At 40.4% G+C, this 25,413-nt stretch overlaps 1 protein-coding gene across 7 annotated transcripts; it reads right to left on the bottom strand.

Moving 5' to 3' along the window:
- Positions 1–621: 621 nt before the first annotated feature.
- Positions 622–25,358, bottom strand: RCOR3 (REST corepressor 3). 7 transcript variants are annotated; one of them, XM_052686057.1, is made up of 12 exons: positions 25,126–25,356; positions 24,774–24,830; positions 20,527–20,604; positions 18,800–18,852; positions 16,856–17,017; positions 16,393–16,517; positions 15,589–15,685; positions 12,317–12,535; positions 10,612–10,689; positions 9,780–9,837; positions 4,410–4,651; positions 622–3,978 (listed from the first exon to the last, which is right to left on the bottom strand). In XM_052686057.1, exons 1-12 carry the CDS (start codon positions 25,259–25,261, stop codon positions 3,634–3,636), a joined length of 1,650 nt encoding a protein of 549 aa, XP_052542017.1. In that variant the 5' UTR covers positions 25,262–25,356; the 3' UTR covers positions 622–3,633. The 7 variants fall into 7 exon arrangements, with proteins under 7 accessions (XP_052542017.1, XP_052542026.1, XP_052542034.1 ...); XM_052686066.1 differs by having other exon boundaries at positions 15,607–15,685; positions 25,126–25,355; XM_052686074.1 differs by lacking the exon at positions 25,126–25,356 and having other exon boundaries at positions 20,527–24,169; positions 24,774–24,816.
- Positions 25,359–25,413: the final 55 nt, after the last annotated feature.

The following is a 25,413-nucleotide window of genomic DNA, read 5'->3' as shown; positions in this document are numbered from 1 at the left end:
TGTTAGGCTGTAATTGGGCATTAAGAGGTATTAAGGACTATATTTTTCTTCTGTACTTCACATAGAACTCCCTGTTCTCAGAGCAGATCTCTGCCATGCCCATGCCAGCTTCCAGTGCACCCCGAGAAAGGAAAACAGGTTTTTCTGCTTTAACCCTGGAAAGAGCTGGAAGCCCATCACGTGTATTACAATGCTCCAGTTCTATTTAGCATATTTTACAGTGCCCCATTTTGCAGCGTAGCTGTGACAGCTGATTATTCCATTTCCTTTTCGTTTGGAAGCACAAATTGATCTACATCCTCTCAAGAAGTTCCTCTTGGACCTGACTTTGCTCTCTGACACCATTCCTGCCAAACAACAGTTCTCACTTCAGCCCATTCTCTTCCTTTATCAGCAAGAGGCTTGGCCCTTTTCTAGTACCTTCATCCTCTTCTCTTCGTAATCCCGTGCGATTCCTACTCAGGCTCCCCCCTAGGTAAGCTACAGCCTCATGGTTGCTGGGGGCTGTGAACTTTCCAGAAGAAGAATAAAGACAAAAACCAAAACTTAAGAACACAAGTCACTGTAATTCCTTTCACTCATCGTCAACTGTGTAAGAAATTAAACTGCTGTACGATGACGTGCAATGTTTAGTGATTGATTTTATTAATGCAGGAATACCTGCTTCACTCCATACCCATTCTGATTTAAAGTGCAACAATTAGATCTGATATTTTTGTACATCCATACTTTGCAAGCGCTGTTCCTCAGACGACGTAGTTCAAATTATGCCTTGCAGTTGTAGAACCTGTCAGTTTTAGTACCGTTTTGCTTTATTAACTAAAATAAACTGTACAAAAAGCTGTAGAGTTACATTAGCTTTGAACAATGTCGGATACACGTTCTCAGCTGAACTTTAGTGTGCAAACATTTTACATTTTTTAAAGTGACAAAATTAAGCCAACCTTGAAGTCAGAGTTCATTACTACATTACAAAAACAGGAGACGAGATATGGCAAAAGAAATTCCCCACCGAAATCAACACCATTGTATAATTTTATTTCTAATTCTTAAAAAAATAGAAATGAATTTAGAAGAGAATCACAGTATAAGGGCCCTAACATATTAGACTATTACCAGGTACATAAAAATAGAAGACACAGATTTCTTTGAAACTTTAATCCTTTGATTAAGCAGCAAGCATATCACTCTCCAGGCAAACACTGCTTAAAACAAACCCTACCCCCAAAAACAGGACGTGCAAACTGTATGCACATACTCTGCAAAGCACACAATAAAGACATTTTGCTATGTACATACTTATTTAGTACTACAAACGCTAGGAAATCCCTACTGTGTGCTACAGTGTTTGTAAAGGAAGAAATACTACCCATCTCTGCCCCTCCCACCCCCTTCAAATACAGCACCTTTGCCCAGTTATAGAATATTTAAACAAGATTAAACTGAATTACAATGTACTGAACAGTTTTATAGCAGTTGGTGGCGGCCAACTCTACTGCAACACCCAACATTCTGCATACTGAAGTCTATTGACGAGACAAGACAAAAATTAGCAAAGGTACAATACACACACCTGGGAGACTCAATGCTTAAAAAAAAGAAAAGTGACAAGTACTGGAGATGTGCCCTATCCCTGCTAACAACTGAGATACGTATGGATGTGGAAATGGATTTCCTATCAGTTTTAAAAACCCGTCTGGGAGCAGCCAGATCCGTACATGGCTGTTGAGGGACACTGAGGACTTCCAGAACAAACGATTCAGCGATCACACGTTCCTCAGCACTTTGTTACAGTGCTGCTTTTCTCGGGAGAGAGGTCATCTGATGCTCACATAGTGGCTAAGAACCTACTCTGATGCAGAAGAAAATTCCTAAGAAGGACCCCTTGTATGAGACACCAGTGCACTGCTGAAAGCTGTACGGAAAGAAAATTGAGTTTGATCTGAAAATATTTGTGAACTTAACCATAAAGGTGAACGCTTTAATTGCAATTCAGGTCACAAATATAAATCCCTAATACTAGATTTACAAAGGTAATAGGATCTGGTGCTGTAAGAACTTTCCTTTGCATAAATGAAAAGTCTTAGCCAACTGCTAACTGGTGGTCAAACCACCACATTATCTGCAGAAAGAATGAGGGAGAGCACATTCCATTTTCAAATGTAGTTTCATCTGAGTCATGGGCAAATCAAGCTAGTAACACAATGGATTTAAAAGGACTTTAAACACCAGGTATAAACAAATAATTTTCTAGAGCAGCATGGCAGTTAGCAATGCAATGTTTTTCAATAGCTTGACTCAGATCATAGTTTCAAATGCTGGTACTGAAAATTGAAGCCTGGTTTACTTGGAAGGGAGAGGCGTTTGCTTTAAAAACAAACCACCAAAAGAACTACTGCTGGGCATGAATCAGGGTTTTAGACAAGAAAAATGTAGTAGTAAATACCATGGAAAATAAACCCCAATCTTTTATTCTCCTAAAATGGGGAAGCCATAATTGATACCCAAATGCAGGTTTTGCTAGTGAATAAAACAAAACAAACCATGATAGCCGTAAACCCAGCCCGCAGATCTGCCAGCAATAGCAGAAATCAGACATTTAACACCGGGCAGGCAGGCAGCAGAGAGCCCTATTGCTACGTTACTCTCCTACCACCCTCAGCCTCTGTACATCCATCATACATCCTAGGCAAGATATCAATGATCTCGCGAATACCAGCGGTGAGCAAGATGTTCTCAGAGGACTGAAATTCTGCTGTACTTAGATTAGAAGGGTCAGCAGAAGAACTAATGAAACGTATGGTTCTTGCTAAGCAGTTCCTCTGCTGTCATCCCCCTGGGTGCTGGCAGTTGCTGCCTCTCCCCAGCCCAGCCTACAAGGGAGAGTGCAGCAGGAAACTGGACTCCTGTTTCCAGACAGCTTCTATGACTAGAACACATGTGATGTTTAGTATGTTTGGTACAATAGCTCACTGAGTTTTCATAACACACTGGAGGAGGACTATTCAATAAGAAAGTACCTTTTTTAAACAAGAAAAAACATTCTGGGAAAAAACATTAAGAGAAGAATCATCTACCTTTTACAATTGCAAGAAATGCTTCTACAGATATCTAAGCAGGGCCAAAAATTCTGAACCTAAGGCCATTAGGTTTATTTTTTTTTTCTCCACTAAAAAGTAAAAAATAAAATAAAAATTACACACAGAAAACCACTACATTTAAGTCTCCTACAATATTACTTATTCCTAGATTTGCCAGCCTACTTTCTTGTAGTTAGATGCTCGACTACAAAGAATCATAATAAAATAAATAGAGTAAAAAAATCAGTTAAATGAAATCCTGGTGTGTTGAAAATCGACTCATGTATGAATTTAGCTTCCTTCGACAGTTATTCACATAGAGGAGGGCTGTGTATTGTAGGCATTGTTCTTCTGTACAAGTCTTCTACAAAAAATATTTTTACACAGGTGGTCATTCACGTGGTTCCAGTACTGGTTATTACCTTGCTCCTCTGTAAGACTGGTCTGCTACCTGTGAAGGCTCGCTTTTTTTCTGCTTCTTTATTTGGAAAAGGAAAAGTACCTTGATGCAGTCTTTCAGATGTAGGAGTTAGCATAATTCTGCCTTATTTCTTCAGTGCAGAGTGGACTGGGATTCTGTCTGAATTCCAATCAGTGAGGGTGGCTGCTGGCCGCTAACGGTGGTCAGCACCGGCCTTGGGTTCAGACGGGGAGGCATGGAATTAGCTGGGCGGATGAGCGGTGGGGGAGGCTGATTGAGAGTGGGCCTTGGCTGAATAAATCGCGCCTGTTGTTGGAGTGGCGGAGGCTGACGGTGGAGAGCAGGAGCTGCAGGAAGCGCTGGACGAAGTAACGGGGGTGGCTGATTTAAAGTTGCCAAGGGAGCGGTAGGAGCTGGAGCAGATGCCTGCGCTGGAGGTGAAGGGCCTAAACACTGAGTGCTCGGAGTGCTTTGCGCCTGCACAAAGGACAAAGACAAGATCGCGTGAAGAGCCATCCCAGCCGGAACGCAGTGCCGATGGGGTTGCCACTGTCCACTACACAGGAAACAGCATTTAAAAAACAAAACCGAAAAACTGAGAAGTTACTGAAAAGAAATCGCCAACCAAAATATTACAGACGGCAGAACTAAAAATATCTATGAAGCAAGAGTCTTCTTTCTAGAACAAGAACTGTATTTTAACAATAAAACAGTAACGTGATCGTCACTATGAAAGGTGCGGTCCTGTTCCCAGCGGGTTAACGACATTGGCTGAAGTTCTATGCAAGCTTATCATCATTCTTTAGAATGTGGTTTGCCACTCCACACCAGTTAACCTTACATTACATCACTAAATAAAATGCTGTTCCTCAACCCATGCTTACTTATATCTGGTACACAAAACACACCTCATCTTCTTCATCAGTGCTCTTTCCTGATGGCACATTAGAAGTATTTTTTGTGTCCTCCCCTAAAGCAGAAGCATCACCATTAGAAGCCAGGGTTCCTTGTTCCGCTTCCCATTCCTGCAATACCTCCTCTAAGTTAAACCGACGCCTGTAGTTTACAAAGAAGTTCTTCACTTGGCCAACAGTCTTGTTGCCAATTACATCTGCAATAGCTTGAAAATCTTTACCATATTTGCGGACACCTGGAAGGCAAAGTAAATAACATAGCTGTGAAGGATCAGTCAGACACAGCTACGTGTGATGTATTTATAGAGATCCTATGGGAGCTGCAAACCAGACTCACTAATTAGGAGGATTTCTCAATTAGGAGAAGGCCTCAATTTCCATTAAGACAAAAATATTTAATTGCATAGCTATCAACACATAAATCAAGAACTTTATTAAAAGGTCATTACCCACTCTTCTTAAAAATCCTGGCTTACTCACCAAGCCTCCCAGCCTAAAACCACAGAGATCTGGCCTCTGACAAACCAAGTAAATCAGTGTGCTTGGACTAAAGGCAGAAGCCCAAACTAAATTCTAGAAAGGAGAGGGAGGGTAACTGAATATATGTGTATAGCTGTAACAGGGTACAGTACTAGAAATGCCAAGTGGCAAAAGTTGACACAGCTTTTGTAGGTTCCCTCCACACCAGCTGCCCACCACCTGTGCAGTAGCTGGTCAGCAGGAGCGCTGAGCACAGGGGCACAGTTCTGTACGTCACCATACACTGCTTATTCCTCCACTTGTGACACGCTGTACTGGGGCTAAAGAGTAATTGGCAAGCATTCACTGGACAAAGTTGTTTTAAAGCTTTCATTCACCATTCAAGCTGGGTAAACAAACCTGGGGCTTTGGACAACCACCTAGAAGAACACAAATACAAGCAGCCAGTGGTATCTGTGTCTAAGATAGCCTAGCACCAGCCTCCAGGATCAAATTCTGCAGCAAGGAGCAGCGGGACAGAAGGTCTTTGCATTGTTCTTTTTACCTGTTTTTATGTCAGTATCAATATGTTATCAGCACTCCACAAGAAAACACTGCTGGTGCTTTCCAAAATCCCAACAATGCTTTTTAAAGTTTTGAAATGACATTTGCATATTATGTGACCAAAAAACAAAAACAAAACAAAACAAAAAAAAAACAATTTTGTGGTTTAACACTAAAATTGGAATTAAAATCTGAAAATGTTGACTATGTTTATTTAGGGCATTAGTTTAGTTTCTCATGTTGCCTGCTTCAGGAGAACATCCTCATCCTAGAGCACAGTTGCACAAAGTTTGTTTTTAATCACAAGTGGCCAGAGGTGTGGCACCTAAAGAAATAGAATGTTAGGTGGATGTACTCTAAGGTACTGCAAGGCTCTCCAGTCTCAATAAATAGAAGACTCGATTTCGCTCTTAGCTATGCATGAGTGAATTACCATTTGACTTCTTATGGGAAGCTCCTGATAGCTACAGTGTTTAGAGGACAGGCACTCATCACAGAGCTGAGGTTTGCTCCTGATTTCATGTGTGGCTTCAGAAAATGAAATAAAATATTCAGAAAAGTGAGAGTTGTTTCAAATCTGAGAGCTATGTATCTTTACAACTTAGACCTGTTAAAAGAGTATGACCTTCATCTTTCTCTGCTGTTTTCTATTGTCTTCATTAATAGGCACTCCTGATGTGGCACTTAGTCTCACAGCAATTTAAGAGACCAGTTCAGCTCTCGGATAGTAACAATTAGTGCAGCTGAAGGTGATGTTACAACTGTCAAGAGCTTGGCAACATTACAGTTTTTTCTTGGGCACACAAAGGAATCCAACCACTCTGGCTGCCAGAACCTCAGAAAGGAAACAAAAGAATCTAGCAGAGAACTCCTGGGGGAGCACACAGGTTTCTGGGCAAGGCAAATACAGGAGGGATTTGGCTCTGCATCAAGTATTAGTTAAACCCCTAAACATCTGCATGAACCCACTGAGCACTCCCTCCCGTGTTTTAATATCCTTGGATTGCCCTACCATTACCGCTGTAATTTACAATGATCATGAAATGTCTACTGCAACTTATTTACACGCTGTAGAAATTATCCAGTGAGCAAAGTGCCCAGCAGAACAAAGCACATTTTTGTTCAGGAACTAGTTCAGACTTCTAGCAATTTCAGGGTTGTCTGTTATTAAGCTGTCTATACCTCCCCTTTACCTGCAGAGCTGAACCTCCTAGCTAATTTTAATTGCAGTTGACAGAGACAAGCCTACTTCCAAGCAGACAGTTTGAAAACAGTGCATCGTGCCTTCAACTGAGAACCCAACTATGAGAAACATCTAAAGAAAAGCAAACGTCAGTTTGCTACACACAGCACTACCCATCTTGGACTTTTCAGAGTGTTATTTAGCACTGCTATAGCACTGCCACAATGACTTTATCTATAAGGATGTAATAAAGCACTTCTACATTGCATCAGAAACAGAAATTCAATATATCTTTTATGACATTTTTTACACATAAGATGTTGGCACATCTGTAAGTGTTGATGCTAATTCATCATTCTTTTCAAACATTACATGCACATCCTTATACAAATTCTGTGCCAAACAGCACCCAAATTATTTCTGAAGTATTTAATATATTATTTAGTAAGAATAATTTTATTAGGCTGCTGCAAGAGAAATTCTAAACATAGCTGCATAGCCTCTCTTCACAGGCATGAATGCCTCCCCAAGAGTTCAACTGAAACAAGCCTTGATGATGCGAATCATTCAACCTTCTCTGAACTTTCCCCAGGTAGGAGTTTGCACTTCAACTTATGCACGCTCAGCAGTGTTTCATCTTAAGATGTCTAAATCAGAAGAACTCATAAAGCTAAGTCTTACACTGCCTCTGCTATCCAATGCTGCGCAGCACAGCAAACGATGCCAGACGCACAAAAACATCAGCTTAGGCTCAAACAAATTAACACAGCATCACAATGAGGCAGAAACAGTTAACCGCAACCTCTGTGTTACAACAGCTACAGTTACAATGTAGTATCATTATGGCACTCCTAGCAACTACCTTACTTAGGGTTGGATCTTGGTTTTCCTAACTATTTTCCACTGCAAAAAGCAAGCCTGCTTTTCACTTCAAATTTTGCTCTTTTGAACAAATCTTAGTTTAAAAAGATGACTGCGCTCGCACGTTTCTGTACACAAATAAAGTTTGTAAGTTAACAAACTCACATGACAAACTGGCCCACTGCATTCAATGACTATTCAGACAAAGTCAAACAGTAACTTGATTAATACTGCAAAAGGTTGGCTCGAAGATCTAAAGTCTGAGTTCTTGATCCCAGTGGAAGCAGCCATGCTGCTTTTAAGATTGCACACACTCAGCTCTATTCTTCTTCTTTTTTATGTCATCTCTTTGTTCAGTTACTGCCAATCTCCTGAGATTAGCCCACAGACTACAAGGATTAGTTCATGTTTAGAAAAAAAAAACACAGAACCAAAACTGTACTATAGCAGATAATTTTTCTGATTCCATGGTAGGAATTAGAGAACAAATTCCAGAAATGTCACCTACCTGCTTAATGCTGATCATTTTTGTAAATTTATTAAACTATGTGCCAAAATACATCAATGTCTTTGATGAACTGAATCAATTTTAAGTGTACAAACTATATGTCCCCATGCTTGGGTCCTTCAAACATTAGGCTTCTAGTTCTAGCAACTATTTTGAAGGAAGGGATCAGGGGCCGTGCTGTTCCTCAGCCTGGGGGATGGGATGTTAACACTTACAACAATCATATGCTGGGAGGGGATAACAGAGAAAGATGGGATAAAAATATTCATGCTAAGGTGTTCTCCTTTCCCCATATTAGATAGTGGGCAATGAAAGACTCTATAAAGAAAACAATACATGAAGGAAGATCACGGAAATTTGGTGAAAATGGATTTCTTCCAGTAGGCTTCTCATCCTATCCTTAAGTATTAGAGCTAATTGTCTTTATAAAACATTCTGTCAAGGAGAGACTGGAAGACTAGAATGCCTCTCCAAGCAGTTGCCATCAATCCTTTCTTTTTTCTCCATGCTCCAGTTTTCTCATTTCCATTATTGGTTACATTCTGCCATAGCTGAGCAAAAGCTCAATGCATTCTTATTACTTCCCAAACAGTTCCTCCTTGGTTAGAGCTCTAACAACTAAACTCCAAAAATGGAAAGTGGTATGAACCTATTTACAATGAACCTGGACTTTCCTCACTTCTGCAGCAAGCATTCTACCTATTAGAGTATCGCATCAAAGACAAGCACCTCCTCATGTTGCATTTGGGAAGAAAATTAAATTTTCTTAAATTCAATTAAAAATTAAATAAAATTTTTAGCAATACTGAAGGAACTTAGGACAGAAAACACTTTGGAGATGCAAATCCCAGTTTCAGAGGCACCATTCTCTTCAGCATTTCCATTCACATTTTGAAATAAGCCGAATTTCAGGTTCATTCACCTGGCCAATAACTACCAGGTACGTACAGCTGGCAACTTCATACTGATACACTGATCAAATGGAAGGTTTTTTTGTACTAAAATTGAATCTTTCAGTTTAAAGGAGGTGAAGAATACAGGGATACATCACATATGCATGTAACCGAGCTGATCTGTATTTTTTTAGAAAAGATGATCAATAGACATGAATCAACATATAATTCAAAACAGTATCAGGCTCTCTAGATATATCCTTTGCATGATTCTTGATTAGGCAGTGCACGTAAAAGCAAGACAAGAATCAATTCTCCTTTGTATAAATGAAACTGCAAATTAGCCACATCAATAAACTACTAGAAATTTTTGGAGTTTTCTCCTCCAATGAGACTGTTACATTAGCATCCACTCAAGACTATTACAGGCCCCCAGTGGGTAGATATCTGCTCTTTTATTCCCTTACAAACAGAGAAAAACCAACTGTTCTTTGCTGTAAATTTACTTCTGACTCTTCCTACTTCAAGGATATGGAAAGATGTCTTAGAAATGTTTGCTTCAAATGTCGTTACTCCAGCTAGTACCTCAGTCTTCCACTTTGTAGAAATTCGTGTAAGGTTTTTTAGAAGGTGATTGAAGGGAATTTTCTGTATTAATACAGCTGTTAAACCCAGCTTATCTTAAATCTTAAATAGAAAAGCTAAGTGAAAGACTAGTGATGTGATGCTTGAATGAATATGCTAAACATTCTCACTACTTTTGTTGTTTTCCCAGTAACTTCCTTGTAAGACCAAGTAAAAGTCCAGCTTTCTTTAGAAGGAAATATAAACATATGCCTGAACACCTCTTAAAATCCTTTGCATCATATCTCAGGTCACTACTACTATTAACATACCTTGTACTGCAAGAAGCTGCTCTTCTGTGGTCCAACGGGCATTGATTTTCTGATTAGACTATTAAAATTAGAGAAATGGCACAAAGATCATTAAAATGTTTCAACAGCTGTAAAATATCTGAGCATTAGAATGTATTTTAGTTGCATTACAGATTGTAACATAAGGAAAAATCTCTTGCATATAAGCCATAAATTTATAGTTTTGCTTTTGTGAAGAGGAAGTACCATTTAAGGATTTGAGAATAGGTCTAAAGCAGAAGAAAAGCTACTGCTGTATTACAGTTCCTAATTTTACCTCCTATATCAGAACTTGTGCACAAGCTAATGATCTTTATGCAGACAGAATTTGAATTCATAGTTAAAGGTATCTAAACTATTAGAACTTGGCATTGGGGGTCTTTTACATTCACATTATGTCTCATATGCAAGGCTTTCAAACAGCCAGAAAGAAAACTTCTGTAGTAATCTATCATTCACTTCAAATGCCCAAATCTTACGTACACTGCTGTTTTCACAAGCAGCCCAGAATTTACTGCTAGCAGTCTACATAAACCACTTCTAATCAGAAAAATGAGTCAATTTCATCTCCCTATTGTCATAAACAGATACTACATTTCAGTTTCTTCTGCTTATTGGCTCTGCCAGTAAACACAAAAAAAGCCTACTACTAATTCCTTATAGAAGACTGGACAGACTCACCACACCATGTTATTCAATGGATCCTGTTTAAGCTGCTGCTGAAATGCAAACGCTATGCTGCAGCAAAACATTTCTGTAGCTTCCCGCTAATGTAAGTGCAAGGCCACAAGTTCCGATATTTATTCTGATTTACCTCAGGAGGTTTGAATTCTTCAATCCCGCCTTCCATTTTCTGTTTAAGTGCACTGTTTACTTGCTTAGCATTTTGAACCTTGGTCAAAAACAACAAAGTTAATCAGCTCCACAAAGAAAGTTGGTCACTTTACACATATATCTTCACTAGGATTGCCACAAGTGTACCTCCTAAGTTAGAAAGAGAAATATTACGGTTTAAGGCTTCACTACTTTTAACCATTTTTTAAAAAGTAAAAAAATAAAAATAAAAAGAACAGCACAGTTCACTACAGAGAGAAAAATATTCAAGCCAGTTTTTCAAAAGAACAGGTTGTCTGCAAGAATATTAAACGAAGGACATAAAACACAAGTTTTGATAATGACACATCTGTTCTTGAAGAAGAATGCTGCACATACTAGACACAAAATTCAGTTCCTGGATTTGTAAGAGAGATGTACTGTATAGGCAAACTTCTTCCTTCTCCAAAAAGTACTTTGAAAAAGAAGAAAAGAAAAAGTATGAGATGTTTCCAGTTAGTTGCTTATGACAGACTGCTTTTTATTGATCTGTGGTTGTGATTCCCTTTATGGATGCTTGTTGGAATTACTGAAAACATGTAAACAAAATGCCTTAGCCTATAGAAAGAAGAGAATTTCTAGATTGTAACTTATACCTAGGTATTTATTAATATATCTATGAGCCATTTAAGCCTGACAGTGATGCATGTATGGTAACATAGTAAGAATGTAGTTTTGCATACTATGTTGCACATTTATTACAAGAATCAGTGTGACACAAAAGCAGATGGCTCAGTAGCAGATTCCAAAGGCTGCATCCCTGAGATCACTGCAAGAAAAGAAGAGAAAGAAACCTCAAGGATGTAACTCACCTACACTCAGGTTAAAAAGTGAAACCCAACTATGCTATTTAGTCCCAAAGTCCTGCTGTAATAGAAAGAAGCATATTTATCCTGCAAAAGAATACAAGGGAGCAAAAAGCCCAGGAAACCCTTTGTTTACTCCACGGTTTTGCAACATGGCAGCTCTTAGCTTCTTCGTCTACATAAGAAGGCAGAAATTCCAGGAGATAAGCCTTGAACTTGTAGCCACGTCGCTCCCAGGAAAGCAAGCATGCACATACTGTTGTGCCCTTAAAAGCTGAATAGACTGTGTTTCAATTTGAAGTGCCAGAGATTAACTTCTTCATGCAAAGAAGGCAGGCACTACAAGAAAGACTACAGATTTAATAAAAAGCAGAAAGCTCATCAACTCAGAGAAATAACAAGGCCCATGGTTTTTCTCCCCTTATATTTTTATGTTATGTGGGGTACCACAATTTGGAAAACAGACACGATTTTAAGCATAACAACTTCCACCACTTCACTGGTTGTATTCTCAACTGTTACTTAAGTGTTTTTCCCAAAGTAAAAAAAAAACAAACAAAAAAACCTCCCAAACAATTATAAATACTGTTTTTTTTCATGTCATGCTCCCCCACCCCTTTTTAAGAGGGTTGTCTTGTTTTACATTATCCACAAAAGCAGAGAAACAAAAAAGTGAAACCGAAGAACAGCTAGTGTCCAGCATTTCTGGAGGTAACTGTGGAACAAAATTAGGAAGACTCACATTAAAGATGTTTCAGACTCTTCACAGGTAATCTTATAATCTACAAAATCATTACAGGAACAAACTGAGATGAAAACAAGACCAATAACCCATGGTACCTGTCGCTTTAATGAGATTAGTTCCATATCCAGCTGTCTAAGAATTGTGTTGGCTGCATTGGGACTACAGGAAACAGCTATCACATCTTCCTGGGTCAGGTACATGCCTTTTGGTGGACGGCATTTGGAACGCTGAGAATGGTGGCGATGCTGCAAGCTCTGATACTCTCTTCTACCCAGCCCTATCTTGCTGGTCTGAACAGGCTGCTCATTATTGCCCTTTAATTTACAAGAAATACATTATTAAAGAATAACAGCATTTTATACAGAACTTTTCTTAAGAACAACGAATCACATAGCAATGCAGTGTCATACTCAGGACAAAAAAAACCCCACACCTCTAATCTAACATCCTTCCCTGCACACAGTAGCCAAACTAAGTTTTGCAGATGAGATGATATAGCACAATAGTCATTTGTTGGATAAGTAGGCTTAGAAACATCCATTTTTCAATCAACCTTTTTTTTTTCCTTTTTTTTTTCCCCCTTGAACATAGCTGAAAATTCAGAATATAGTCTAGAAATCACATCTGAATGTTGTTGAGAGGACAGGAATCAAGAACTTCTTATGTACACAGAAGCTAAATATATATACTACATGTCTAAACCAAGTAATCAGTGGGTGCATGCCTTGACTTTTAGTCAGTTATGGAGGCATCAGGAGATGGTTAGGGAGAGGAATCAGAGAAAGACTATCAGGACTGGCAAGAATGAACTATGGCGCTTTTCCCTGTTGCAAGCGCTCTGACTTGGAAAGCAATACTGCTGTTTGCTTTTTGAGGGGATTTGAGGTTGGGAACAGACGATGGATTTACTTTTATAAAATAATACTTTATAAAATTCCATGTAATTTAGCAAAGTTAAGCCTTTGCTTTTCATTTCTTTGAAATGGAAAGGGACAGTAAAGAGGAGATAAAGTCATTCCAAGTGCTGTTTTGATATATTTGGACACCTAAGAGGACAAAGTTTCAGCTTTGCCCTTTACGGACATTGTTGCACATCAGCTAGTCTGTATGTATATGGCTCTCACAGAGCAACTGAGCAGATTACCTACAGACCTACTGGAATAGAGAAGGAAAACTGACGCTCCCTGTAAGGATTTTTTCAGTTTGGAGCAGAGCTGAATACCAGAACAGTGGTAGGATTCAGGCTTTTTGCTACTCCACGAGGCCCCCCATTGCTCCTCCCTGCTGGCATCCATGCAGGTTAAAAGTAGGTGGTCATCTGATCACAATGAAGAGAAAACAAATTGCAGCAGCCATGATTGTTATCTTCTGGAGCATTAGCACAGATTAGCAAAGAGTATTTTGCTCTTCTAAGCTTGACCTTCTGGCACATCCTCTTCACAGCTAACGCAGTATCTTAATCCAGCCCACAGACTTAATAGAGGTGATCTTAAAAGCACTTAGGATATTTGCTCTCCTTCAAAGTTGATGTAGAGCCTTACATCTTTGACATTTAAAGGTTAAGTTTACTTCTAGCCCATTTATACAATTTGTTTTCTAGTTCAGCATTGTTCTTTCAGTGTGACATTGCAGTTCCCTTCTGTTCAGTCTGGATTTATAGAGAGAACATTCTTTCAAGTGTTTGTCCTGCCAGGCTCGAGCATTTGGCTTGTTTTAGGTTCATCTGGTAAGATAAAGTTTCCATTGCTCTGCACTTTCAAGTAGTCTAAGGAAGTACAAGTATGTATATCTCACTAGAAGTACACGATCACAGAATTATCTAATGCAGATCCAAACAGATCATCAGAAACTGCAGACCTCTTCATCCCGTTCCTAGAAATCTATGAACATACTACTTTCAGTCTGGACTGTGTGACTTTTGACTCAAACAATAACTAAGGAAATGGAATCAAAAAAGCCATTATTTACAAGCAGCTTAGGCAGTAAGCAAAACCAACAGACTGTAAGAACACTGTTACAAATGGCAGACTAAAAAGTGAAAAAATATCAGGGCTTGTGCCATTTCAAGTCCTAAACAACACATATGGGCAAGTGTATGGGAACTGCTGAGTCACGGCCTGAACCTCTGATTGATCACCTGAGGCGAGCCATGAGTCAGCCAGAGGAGCACAGCTGAAGGCAATTCACTGTGCTGCAGGAAGGGGTGGAGCCAGGCTCCATCCCTCCTAGACCTATTTAAGAGCTGGCTGCCAGTTGGGAAGGATGTTGTCTGGAGATCCCTCCTTCTGGTGTTTTGTGGTGAGCCCAGCATAAGGGTAAGCCTTCCATTTATTCTCTCTTGTTATCATAGTCCACTTTGCCTAACTCTCTTGTTTATTTTGTGATTGTAACATCTTGATATCCATTGATTATACAGGCACATTAAAAAACAAAGTAAAATCTCAAACTCTTTTATAGAAAGGGATCTTTGTAATTGTCCTTTATTCCTTCCTAAGGCAGTTAGAGAGAAAAAGTGATGTTGAAGAACGCTGCAAAACTCAGAATAGAATCTAGTACCACCAGTCTCTTACTTAGCATCATTCCTGTTAGAACAGAAATGAAGTTTCTTATGAAGCTTTATTAATAATCCCAGATACTATTTCCTGATCCTATAGGATATTGAAATTTTATGCCATCTTTCCTCTCATTCTCCAGGAGCACGAATGTTCAAATTTTAGGAAAACCACAAAGGCATTATGTTGATCAAGGAAACAATTGAACATTTATGCACTTAACTGTGCTTTTCTAGTCTTGTTCATCAATAGCTTCAAGTTAGCCCAAAGAAAAACAATAACCTCAGTACACTCTAAGCACAGCACTTATCTATAAAGCTAACAACAAGTGCTCATTTAAGGAGGCTTTTTTTCCTGTGCATTTACTAATAAGAAGCATTTCAATAAAACCACAAATCAGTTGAAATGCAGAACCTCGTTGTGTCTTCAAAAGAATAAAAAAAGTATTCTTAGGAAAAAAAGTCATTTAATTAAAAAATGCAAACATTTAATTTTCAGTAATTCACAACCAGTAAAATTGCAAGCACACTAACAAGACAGAGTTAGGGGCAATGCTGTTTTAAGAGGTAGTTATGGTAGTGATAGCATACATCCCTAATAAAACTTTAAGATCTTTCAGGAGACAGTGACATGTATTTGCTGTTCTTTGGTTATAATACATATGTACACATAGTTTATATTGGAAGTGATCAAAATCCTGATCAACTAAAAATCCTGTGATGTCATCAGGCAGCGAACACATAGATGTTAAATCTCTCTACTGTGAGATTCTTCATAGTAATACAGTCACAGAAAACAAACAAACTGACATTCACCATTAAGTTATCTGTTACCTCCTTTTTGGCTTCTTTTTTGGGATCATAATCGCTATCATTTCCATCCATTGGATGAGGTTCTTCTACATCATCATCACTGAGGAGAGATGATAAGAAGCCAGTCATTCTAGCCATTTTTGAATCCCAGATATGTATCTTGCTAAGTATTATCTGCTCTAAAATATCTAAGTAATCAAGATTTATGGTTATATTATGTGACATTTCAAAGTTACATGTAGTTTTCAAAATAGAGCTGTTACAAACATGTTTCCTTATTACTGTTACTAGCAATTCTGAACTATAGTTTCAAAGCCACTTGTAAGACAGTATAACTGGTACTGCTGTCAAGAAATTGGTGTCACCTTTTTGCAGTTCAACCACTTGTGTGAGCATCAACACTTACACAGTCAGCTACAAGGCCAAAAATATCCTTTCATTTGTCCAGTTAGCTTTAACAGATCAGTTTTCCAACCACTGCACCAAATTTATGAATAAACACTTGTTTAAGTCCGTGGGGAACAGAAGAGGACACTAAAATTGAGAAATTCAGGACTACTTTTTCACTAACTTAAAGTGCTTCGGAGAGGGAAAGAGAAAAAAGTAAACCTGCTATTTTAATTCAAAGACAAAAAAACCCAAACCAGTAATTTACACAATAGAATTTCTGACTAACATGAATGTAAAAAGAAAGTTTTAGATATATCATGGAAAAAAAACAACCAACCTGAAAAGACTTTTACCTTTTTCATCTCATTACCTAAAAAGACTTCAGTCTCTAATTAGCTACTTAAGAATATGACTTACCTGTCACCTTGATTATTTCTATTAGCAAGCTTTCGAGCCTGTCGATCCATCAGACTTGTCCTCGAGCGAGTTTTTTTCCAAGAATAGTAGTATTTTACAAGGCTCGCAATCGTCTTGTCTGGAAGCTAGAAGAATTCATTAACATATTAATACAATTTTTTGTTAACATTCCACGTAAATTATAATTCTGTTCTATTTACAACCATCTTTACCTAACTATCTTAAATGCATGGATGAGACTGAAAGGAGAGATGCATTTAAAAAAAGCTGGGAGGCAGGGCAAGGAGGAACTTATTTTATCAGAGGAGAAAAGCTACGTCTTACACAATACGTGGAGAAATTATCTTAGATCTTATGTTCTAAGTTGTTCTCAAAGAAATCAGGACAAAATCTTAGCCCAGTGGGAGCCTTTGTTCTAATGCATCTGAACTTCTTAATGCTTCTGATCAAAATGTCACTTTACCATTTGCTGGATCCTGTGAAAGCTCTTTCCGTGGAAGCTAAATGCTTGTTCAAATAGGACTTTGTCTTCAACTGTCCATTCATCAGGGAAGGGAGTGAAGTTAGGGAGATCCGCAAGGGACTTCTCAATATTGTGTTTATGCCAAAACAACATGCCGAGAGCCTTTGAAAAGAAATAGTCCCTTTTTGGATTTAGTCCATTTTCTATAATGTTGAGAAAAGTTACATTAACACAAGAAAAAAAAAAAAAAAGGCAAACATTTACTTTAAATAACATTGACCATCAGAAGCCCTTCTCAAAATACATTGGCAATTTTGTTGGCTATGTACTCATAGGCTACAAAATTCTCTTTGGAGATGGTGTGAAGAGTGGGCACATCTGTACTTCATCATTAAAGCTATGATAGTGAGATAATTTAAGGTTGGCATGGCAGCAGTACGTCTAAGGTAGCAAAAAAAAGGTTGACAGACTCGAATCTGACCTGCTTTCTTTCTTTACAAGCGTGTATCACCTACACAGTTCCATACAGGCCTTCAAGCCTTTATTACCAGCCCACTCAAAAGAAAAAAAAAAAAAAAAAGGAAAAAAAGAAAAATACTTTTCTGCAGCCAGAGGATCATCCAAAATGCAAGTTTGAAAGTTTCAAAGTGAGAGTAGTCTTTCTACAACTCTCCAATCCACAAATAACAGCATGACCATTTCCATGTCACATGCACCTAATAGGAAATGGAAATTTAAATATATGTTCTTACATAGTTTCATTTCTCAATATTCTTAAAGAATTACTGACCGTTTAGACTTACTGCCTGAGAATCAATGACAGATTTGATGCCAAGTCTGGCATGGGAATTTGGAAACACAGTCCACTCAGTTTCAAACACACAGTGCAGACATGATCACCAGTTGTTCCATCAGCTCTCCAGGCCCCTTCTAACAACCCAGATATAACAAACCTCTTCTCTTGTTAAAATGGCAACCAACAAGCACCTCTTGCAAAGATAATTCCTGTTTCCCTGAGAAATACAATATTTCATGCTGTAAGTTGCTTTGAAATTTAGTCCTCTTGTAGACTTATTCTGAGATCCCTAAGCTCCATTTCTTTTCCAACAGAAGCCAAACCACATATAAACATTGTCAAACTGCACTATTCTAGGAATCCTAGTGTTAGCAGCATCTTCTTAGGATAGCACTAGACTTGATGAGCATTAAGTCTTCACTGTTATGAGCCTTCATCCTCCAAAACTTAAGCAAAACTTAATACAACATGTTCCAACTTGCATACCAATCTTAGGGGGGTAATAGATAATCTCAGTTTTACATAAATTGGCTAAACTACTAAGAAAATTACAACACAACTATGTGCAGGCCAGCAAAATTTTAACCTATACTTCCTAACGAGATGTTGACTGGAGAGTATTAAAAAATATAAAAGTAATCTTGTTTGTTATCCTTAAATGTAGAATTTGATGCTGTTTCCCTGTCTCTGGGGGCAAAAAAAGTAAGAAGTCTTCAAGTTTTGCTTTTTTTTTTTTTTAAATATGCAAGAGACCTTACCACTTCTGGCCCTATTGCAACTAATGGTTCAAAATTCTACCACATGTGAATTGCAGAATTAAACACTGAATTTGCAAGCCACTTTCCTAAGAAATTCTTTAGCTAAATATACACACACAATTGCATGACATGCCCAGTGTATCAAGAAACATACCAAACCTTTCAAAAGTGCACATTACAAGCTGAGCATGTCATGAAAACAAAGAGCTCAATCTTTTGCAGAGAATCCAGACCACAACTGTATGCAGATCCATTTAACTGCAGTGTTTGCTGCCGTGCCTGAAGAGAAACAGCGTTAATTAATGGTAACCAAGGGGAAAAAAAGAGTTGTGTTATACTTTCATATTTTAAAAATCCTTTAAATTAGCACTCTCGCTTCACAGCACTTACCTGTTCCACATTGTATCCATGTTTTTCCTTTGCTATTGCTATATATTCATCCACTGTAACAAAGCAATGTCAAAATTATTCTTTAGTACTTAGAATTCTGCTACAAGGCCCCAAAGAATTAGCCATCTAACATGGGAAGAGAGTCTTTCCATGCTTTAATATAATTCATAGGCCCAGGTCCCTCTAAACATTAAGCATATGTGTAGCTGTATTCAAGCAAATAAACTGCAATACAACATTTAATTTTTGTGAAGTCTGCACATCAGTTAATTCTCACAGAGGTTCAATTTTTGGGTTTCATTTTTCTTTTATGTCAGAGAGCAGCTGTTTAGAGAAAGGCAAAGTCTTCTTGGAACCCACTCCAAAGAACACAGACGAGTGCTTGGATACCTGGGTTAGCTTTAAATTGAAGTACCTCTGCTGTTTGTATTCCCAAACGTTAAAAATTCGTGTAGTTTATTGTAAGTAGATTCTAGATCAATAATTACACATATCCTTGATATTGATAAAGTTAATGTTATCTAATTTTAAAATATAACTGCAGCATCAAGCCAATTTACAATTCAGAATGCAAAAATTCAATAATCAAGTTATCAACACTGATAATATGTATATCACTGCTAGGTTTGAGCTGAATATCATCCATCATTATGCAGTTAGATCTGATGGAAGTCCTGCTAGCTTTGATCTTCAATACATACTTTATTTTTACAGAAACAAACTCTTCCCGTTCACTCATTACAGTTCACAATTAAGTGGCAACTAAATTAAGTTAAAAGGAAGGACAATTGAGAAAAGGAAACAATTATATTCTTGCTACTCAAATGAACCAGAGATATTCCTGGCATGAACTATTGCTGCAAAGAGTTAATTGTACCTTAAATGAATGAAGTAAACGTTCCCTAATCATACTTGCAGAGTATTTTATTTCTAACTGGTCTGCAGTGGTTGAAGGTATGTTCTCTCAAATGCAAAGAAGGACACAAACCTCTAATTACTGACAAGATACAGTAACTGCTGTGAGGATCAGATTCTCATAACTGCATCCTCAAAAATTTATTTCTCTACATTACTTCATAGGAGTTGAGTTTAAACTGGATTAAACAAAACTGATCACATTTATCTAGGTAATTTCTGTATTTCATAGACTCGTTAAGGCTGCAAAAGACCACTAAGATCATCTAGTCAAGCCATCAACTCATCACCCCCATGCCCTCTAGGCCATCTCCACATTTCTTGTACACTTCCAGGGATGGTGACCCCACCACTTCCTGAAGCAGCCTGCTCCAATGCCTCACATCTTTCTGAGACAATTTTTTTCCTATTTCAGGTCACTTTTTACAGGGGAAAAAAATGATCATTTTTTCCTAGTAACACAGAAGCAGTAATCTCTTGAGTAGGGCCTTAACAAATCTTTCCTTGAATACATCCACTGCAATTCCTTTTCCAATAAATTTAGTGTCAAGTTCCTCACAGTTAGATACTTTATTTCTTTATTAATAACTAAAAGGCTTCAGACACTGATCTGAAACACACAACACATCCAGTACAATTCGAAACAGAGACTTAACTACAAAATAAGGTAGGGTCCCTTTAGTTTGCTAAATAAAAGCAAAGCTTCTTACAAATCTGGAATTCTACTAAAAAGTCAACAGCAAACAGGAATTCTAGAAATAATTACTTAATTTAACTTAAGCATTCAAATTCCTAAGCAGAACGAGACTTACACTTGGCATCTGGAATATTATGATATGGTGACCATACGAGCATCCCTCCATTATCTTTATCAGTGTATTTTGTGGCGCCTGTAAGAAAACAAGCAAGTCTTAGTGTTAATAAAAACATTCTAGAGAACAGCTGTTCATGGGACACTAAGTTAAAAGTCAACCACCTTGAGAAGCCCAACTCAACTAAGGTTTTGATTTCCATAGCCATGTGATTTTGATGTTCACAGCCAACCAATCTGCGCTGCTATAAACGGTAGACAGATTGAAGGCTCTTTTTCTCCTCTGTTTCTGCTTCTCCTCTGCCTGAACCATAGCAAGGGAAGCAGATCAAGTGACAAATCTTTCAGGGGGACAAAGCAAGTTTTGCAATGTTGATGTGACTTTGTACAAAGTACAAAAATGTTTCAGTCTCTTTGATTTGAAAACGTGTTTAAAGGAGTTGCTCAATACTGGAAAAGCATCAAGTAATTAATAGTATGGGTATTCTATTTTATGGGTATTTCACAAAGGTATTCAATATTTCAACTTCTGAAGACATCACTCAACAACTGGAGCATTTACACCACTGTCAGCATGAACTTCTTGAGGAAGCGCCTTGGGGAAACTCTACTCGCATCTTTCCTGTAGAAGGATATTTATTTATTCCCTCAAATAAGTAATTTTTCACTCCACTTTAAGCTCTCGTCCTTGATATTTAGATTCTACATGTTGTTGAGAAACAAAGCAAAGAATGAACAGTGCTTTGGAAGAGATAACTACTTGGTGCCTCCTAATCATATGCTAAGCTTTGTTGTTTTTTGCTGTTTAGTTTGGCAGCGTTCTGAAGTTGCTATCATCTTTGCAGTCTTTAGATCCATTATGATTGTAAACTCAAAAACTCAATTAGAAACACTGAATGAACTCCTGCGTCTGCTGAAACACACACAGGTAACTGCAATAAGTTTAAGAATGTACACAGAAGCCACAAAGCATCCATTTCAAAGCGTAACACACCAAAAAACCCCCACCCTCTCCAAGTCTAGCACAAGAGCAAATTTTACAGCATAACATTAGAAAAAGAAAGTAGGAATTTTTTAGTCATTAGGAAAGCAATATTCTCACGAGCAGTGATGCAAACATGTCGCTGCTGTACCACCTCTTCATCCAGTTGTTTTCTATCAGAAAAGAATGATCGTTGCTTTGTATCCCACTCTCTAAAAGTAGAAACTAGGATGACCACTAGAGAATACATCAGTTTATCAGGCTCTCTCCTTCTGTATATCAAATGCCCGAACTTAATGTGACCAGACCCTCAGTTTTCCCTTAAGAAAATAAAGTAATAATCCTGACAGACACCTGCAGACCTGTTTATGTCAAGGACACTGTCAGCTATTGAATACTGAAGTACTCTGGTTAACAACCTACGTCCTGAGCCCTGCCATTTATACCTCCAGGAGGGATCCCTCCAACTCCATAAGCAGGACTAGGGTTTTTCTTTATGAAAACCACTTCTTGTCCTTCGTGTCCAAGTGTTTGAGTGAGCAGCACTCTCCCACTCCTAAATAAAGGCTGAACTGCTTCCCAAAGGCGATGTGCTTATTATGGGTAGAGGCTGGAAATAGCAGGCAGCACCTTACCCACAGCAGGTAAGAAGAGCAGAAGCGTATGCCAATACGGAAGACAAAATCCATTAGCTACACCTCAGACACAAGTCTCCCCTCCCCAACCACACTGAGCTACTTTGGAGAAGGTTTCTGCACTTCAGCTGCTGCCAATGCTGTCAAGAAACAGTGCTGGCTGGAGATGACAGTAAGCACTCCCTACGGCTTCTGTAAGGGAGCAACCACAGCACCAGACTGACAGCTGCTACACTGCAGTTTAGCATTAGCAGAAGTCAGGGGTGCTTGGAAGACACCACTCTGTACGTGACTATAAGTACTGAGAATAAGATGAGTATCTGGAAACATACGTGACTTAATAATGGCACTGGGGGTGTCTGGTAATTTAACTTTGAAACCCAAGGACTGGACGTCTTAAAAAAAATAAATAAATTGGGGACTGCGAGGACAGATGACATCGAACACAAAGAAACTTCTACGTCTTTCACCAGGCTATTTCATTACTTCCCTTTAACAGACTCCATTTTTACATAGGAAGGTTAGAAGGAGAAAGATTAGAAGGATGTACAATGAAATGAAATCCATAAGCAACCTTAAATGCTCCAACAATCCTTCTCCACTCACCCCCCAAGAACGGGGTAAATGGAAGAGCAGCATTTCAGCACTAAGCAAGCAGAACTCATACTAAAGCCTTTGTGAACTCTCATTGTATCACGGCCTGCCTGAGTCAGGACAGCATTGATTCTTCAGCGTGAAATAAAACTCCACAGGCAACCACATCACGGAGGCAGCCGTATCACAGAGGTCACACAACAGTACAGCACCTTTCCAGCAGTGGCATTCTCCATGGCTCATTCCCTAAGAAAGAAATTGGACAGCCCCCAGTGAGGACCCAGCACCGTGATACCCTGCTATGTCGATGGGTGGGTCAGAAAGCCGAGGCAGAACGTTTTGCCTTGGAAATATGAAGTACTACAGGGAAATCAACAGGAGGAGACCAAAACCTGGGGCGCAGGAGATGGTTCATTAACTTAGCAAATTAGGTGAGGGGATCTAGGGGCTTTATTTTATTAATGCCATTTATCACAGCAAGTAAATGGATCTCATTGCTGTTACATCTAGTGGTGATTCCAAGCGCCATTCCCACATCAGCTCTGGCTGAAGGCTTGCCTCTGCAAAGGGGTGATGGGTAGAACATGGGAAGAGCACATTTCAGCTTCTCCCAGCTGCTGTGTTCAGCCACTTCTTGCCCCAAGAGACCAGCAAATAGCTGATTAACCTCTTTTTTAAACAAATTATCTTCAACATTTTCCATCCTGAGTTCACCTATAATACTGCCACAACTCTAACCATGAATGTTTTCTTCCTGAACACATTGTTGCAAAGCGTCACTCACCAATATTTACAAACTGACAAAGTGAGGCCAAACGGGGTTCTGCTCAGAGTTCTGTGGGCTTTGACACCACCCAGTTCTATCTGGGATGGACTCCTGCCTCACAACTACCTTGTTAAAGAAGCATTTGAAATCAGATAACCAAACACATATCCCAGCATTACGGGCAGACTGTCAGGAGAAAGGGATTCAGAGGAACTGCAAGAGGAAAAATCATGGAAGTGAGTAAATTAGAAATAATGCCTATATCCACTTATGCAAACCCACAGGTACAATGGAAAGTCCATTTGCTACATCAAAATACAATAAAAACAAGCACACCAATAATAATGCAGGTGTATATGTGACAGGACAAGAGCTCAGCTTTGCGCCCAGCATCCCTCAGAGAGGCCGCCCCAAGAGCCAGCAGAAAGCAAGCAGGAGAGAACACGGGATCTTGCTGAGAGCTCCTCAGTTTGGTAACACAGTAAGGATGCATCCTGCTTTTACACACTGTGAAGTTTTCTGTGTAATGTAAAATTTTGCTGTTCCAAAGGAGTCACCATCCGCTCAGCCCAAGGATCGGGGTTTGTGCACTCGGAACAATGCTATATGCCTCTTCTAGAAGAGTTAACCAAAGGCGAAAGGAAGGCCGTGCATTTTTCCAGGTGGCCTGTAGGAAAAGCAAGCCCAGGCTGCACATCAGAGGTGATCATTTTTATTTATTTCCACGGAGGCGGCGTTAAAAGGAGTGGTGCGGACGGCGGGCCCCATTAACAAAGGCCCCGGGCAGGCGCCCCTCTCGGGGAAGGGCATTCCCCGCGCCCGGCCCGCATCCATCCCCCCGCCCGTGGTCTGCGGGGACCCGCGCCCAGCGCGGGGGCCGGGGCCGAGGAGTCACTGCGAGGAGCTGCGGCCCAATCCTCTTCCGGTAGGAAATCATCTGACACCCGCGGAGCCTGTTCGGAGAGCAGCGAAGTCAACGGTTCAGCCGAGCATCCCCCGGCCCCGCGGCGCCCCGAGCGGGCGGCGGGCAGGAGGTGGCCGCGCACGACGAGGCCGGGCCGCGCTCGGGGCTCACCCCGGGCAGATGCACAAAGCGAGAGGGAAATCACAAACCCGCCCGACGCCCCGCATCCCTCCCAATCCCGCACCACGCGCATCCCTGCAGACACAAGGAGGGGGGAAAAAAAGGAAAAGAATAAAAAAAAAAAAAAAAAAAAAAGAAAGAAAGAAAAGGGGAAATAAATTATAAAAAAAAAAAAAAGCGATTTTACCGGGCTCAAAGTCGGGGATGCGCGCCTGGTATTCCGCGCCGACCCTCATGCCTACATCTGCAACACAGAGCGGAGGGAGGAAGGGCAGCGGTGAGCGGCCGCGCCGCCGTCCCAGCCCCGCGCCGCGCGGGGGGGCGGGAGCGCCGCCCGGGAGCCCCCGCTGCTGCCGCCGCCGCCGCCGCGCGGGCGAAGCCACCTCCCCCGGCCCCCCCGCGGATGGAGCCCCGGCGGCCGGCAGGGAGGGGGCCGGGGGGGCGGGGGCTGCCTCCGGCAGAACAATGGGGGCGGCGGGCGCTCCCCGGCCCTCGCGCCCTCCCCCGGCTCGGCGGCGCGCACACGGCCCAGCTCGCACCGTGCTCGTCGCCGCCGTCGGCGCCGCCGCTCTCCGGCTCTGAGTAGGGCCCTTCGGAGGGGCTGCCGCCGCTCTTAGGACCGCCGCCGGCGGCCGCCCGGCTCCGGGCCCCCCACGGCTCCGCGCCCTTGTCCATCGCGTGGGGAGGGGGGGGGGGGCTGCCGGGGGGGGAAAGTTAATGCGGAGCCGCCATGTTGCCCCCTCGCACCCCCCTCCCCCCCCCAGCACCGCGGCCCCCTCCCCCGGCGCGGCGCGGCCCCGGGGATCCCTCCGCGCCGGCCCGGCCGG

Source organism: Tympanuchus pallidicinctus, unplaced genomic scaffold (genome assembly GCF_026119805.1).
Source record: "Tympanuchus pallidicinctus isolate F22 unplaced genomic scaffold, pur_lepc_1.0 scaffold1, whole genome shotgun sequence".
Taxonomy (NCBI): Eukaryota; Metazoa; Chordata; class Aves; order Galliformes; family Phasianidae; genus Tympanuchus; species Tympanuchus pallidicinctus.
This window is presented reverse-complemented; position numbering and strand designations above follow the sequence as displayed.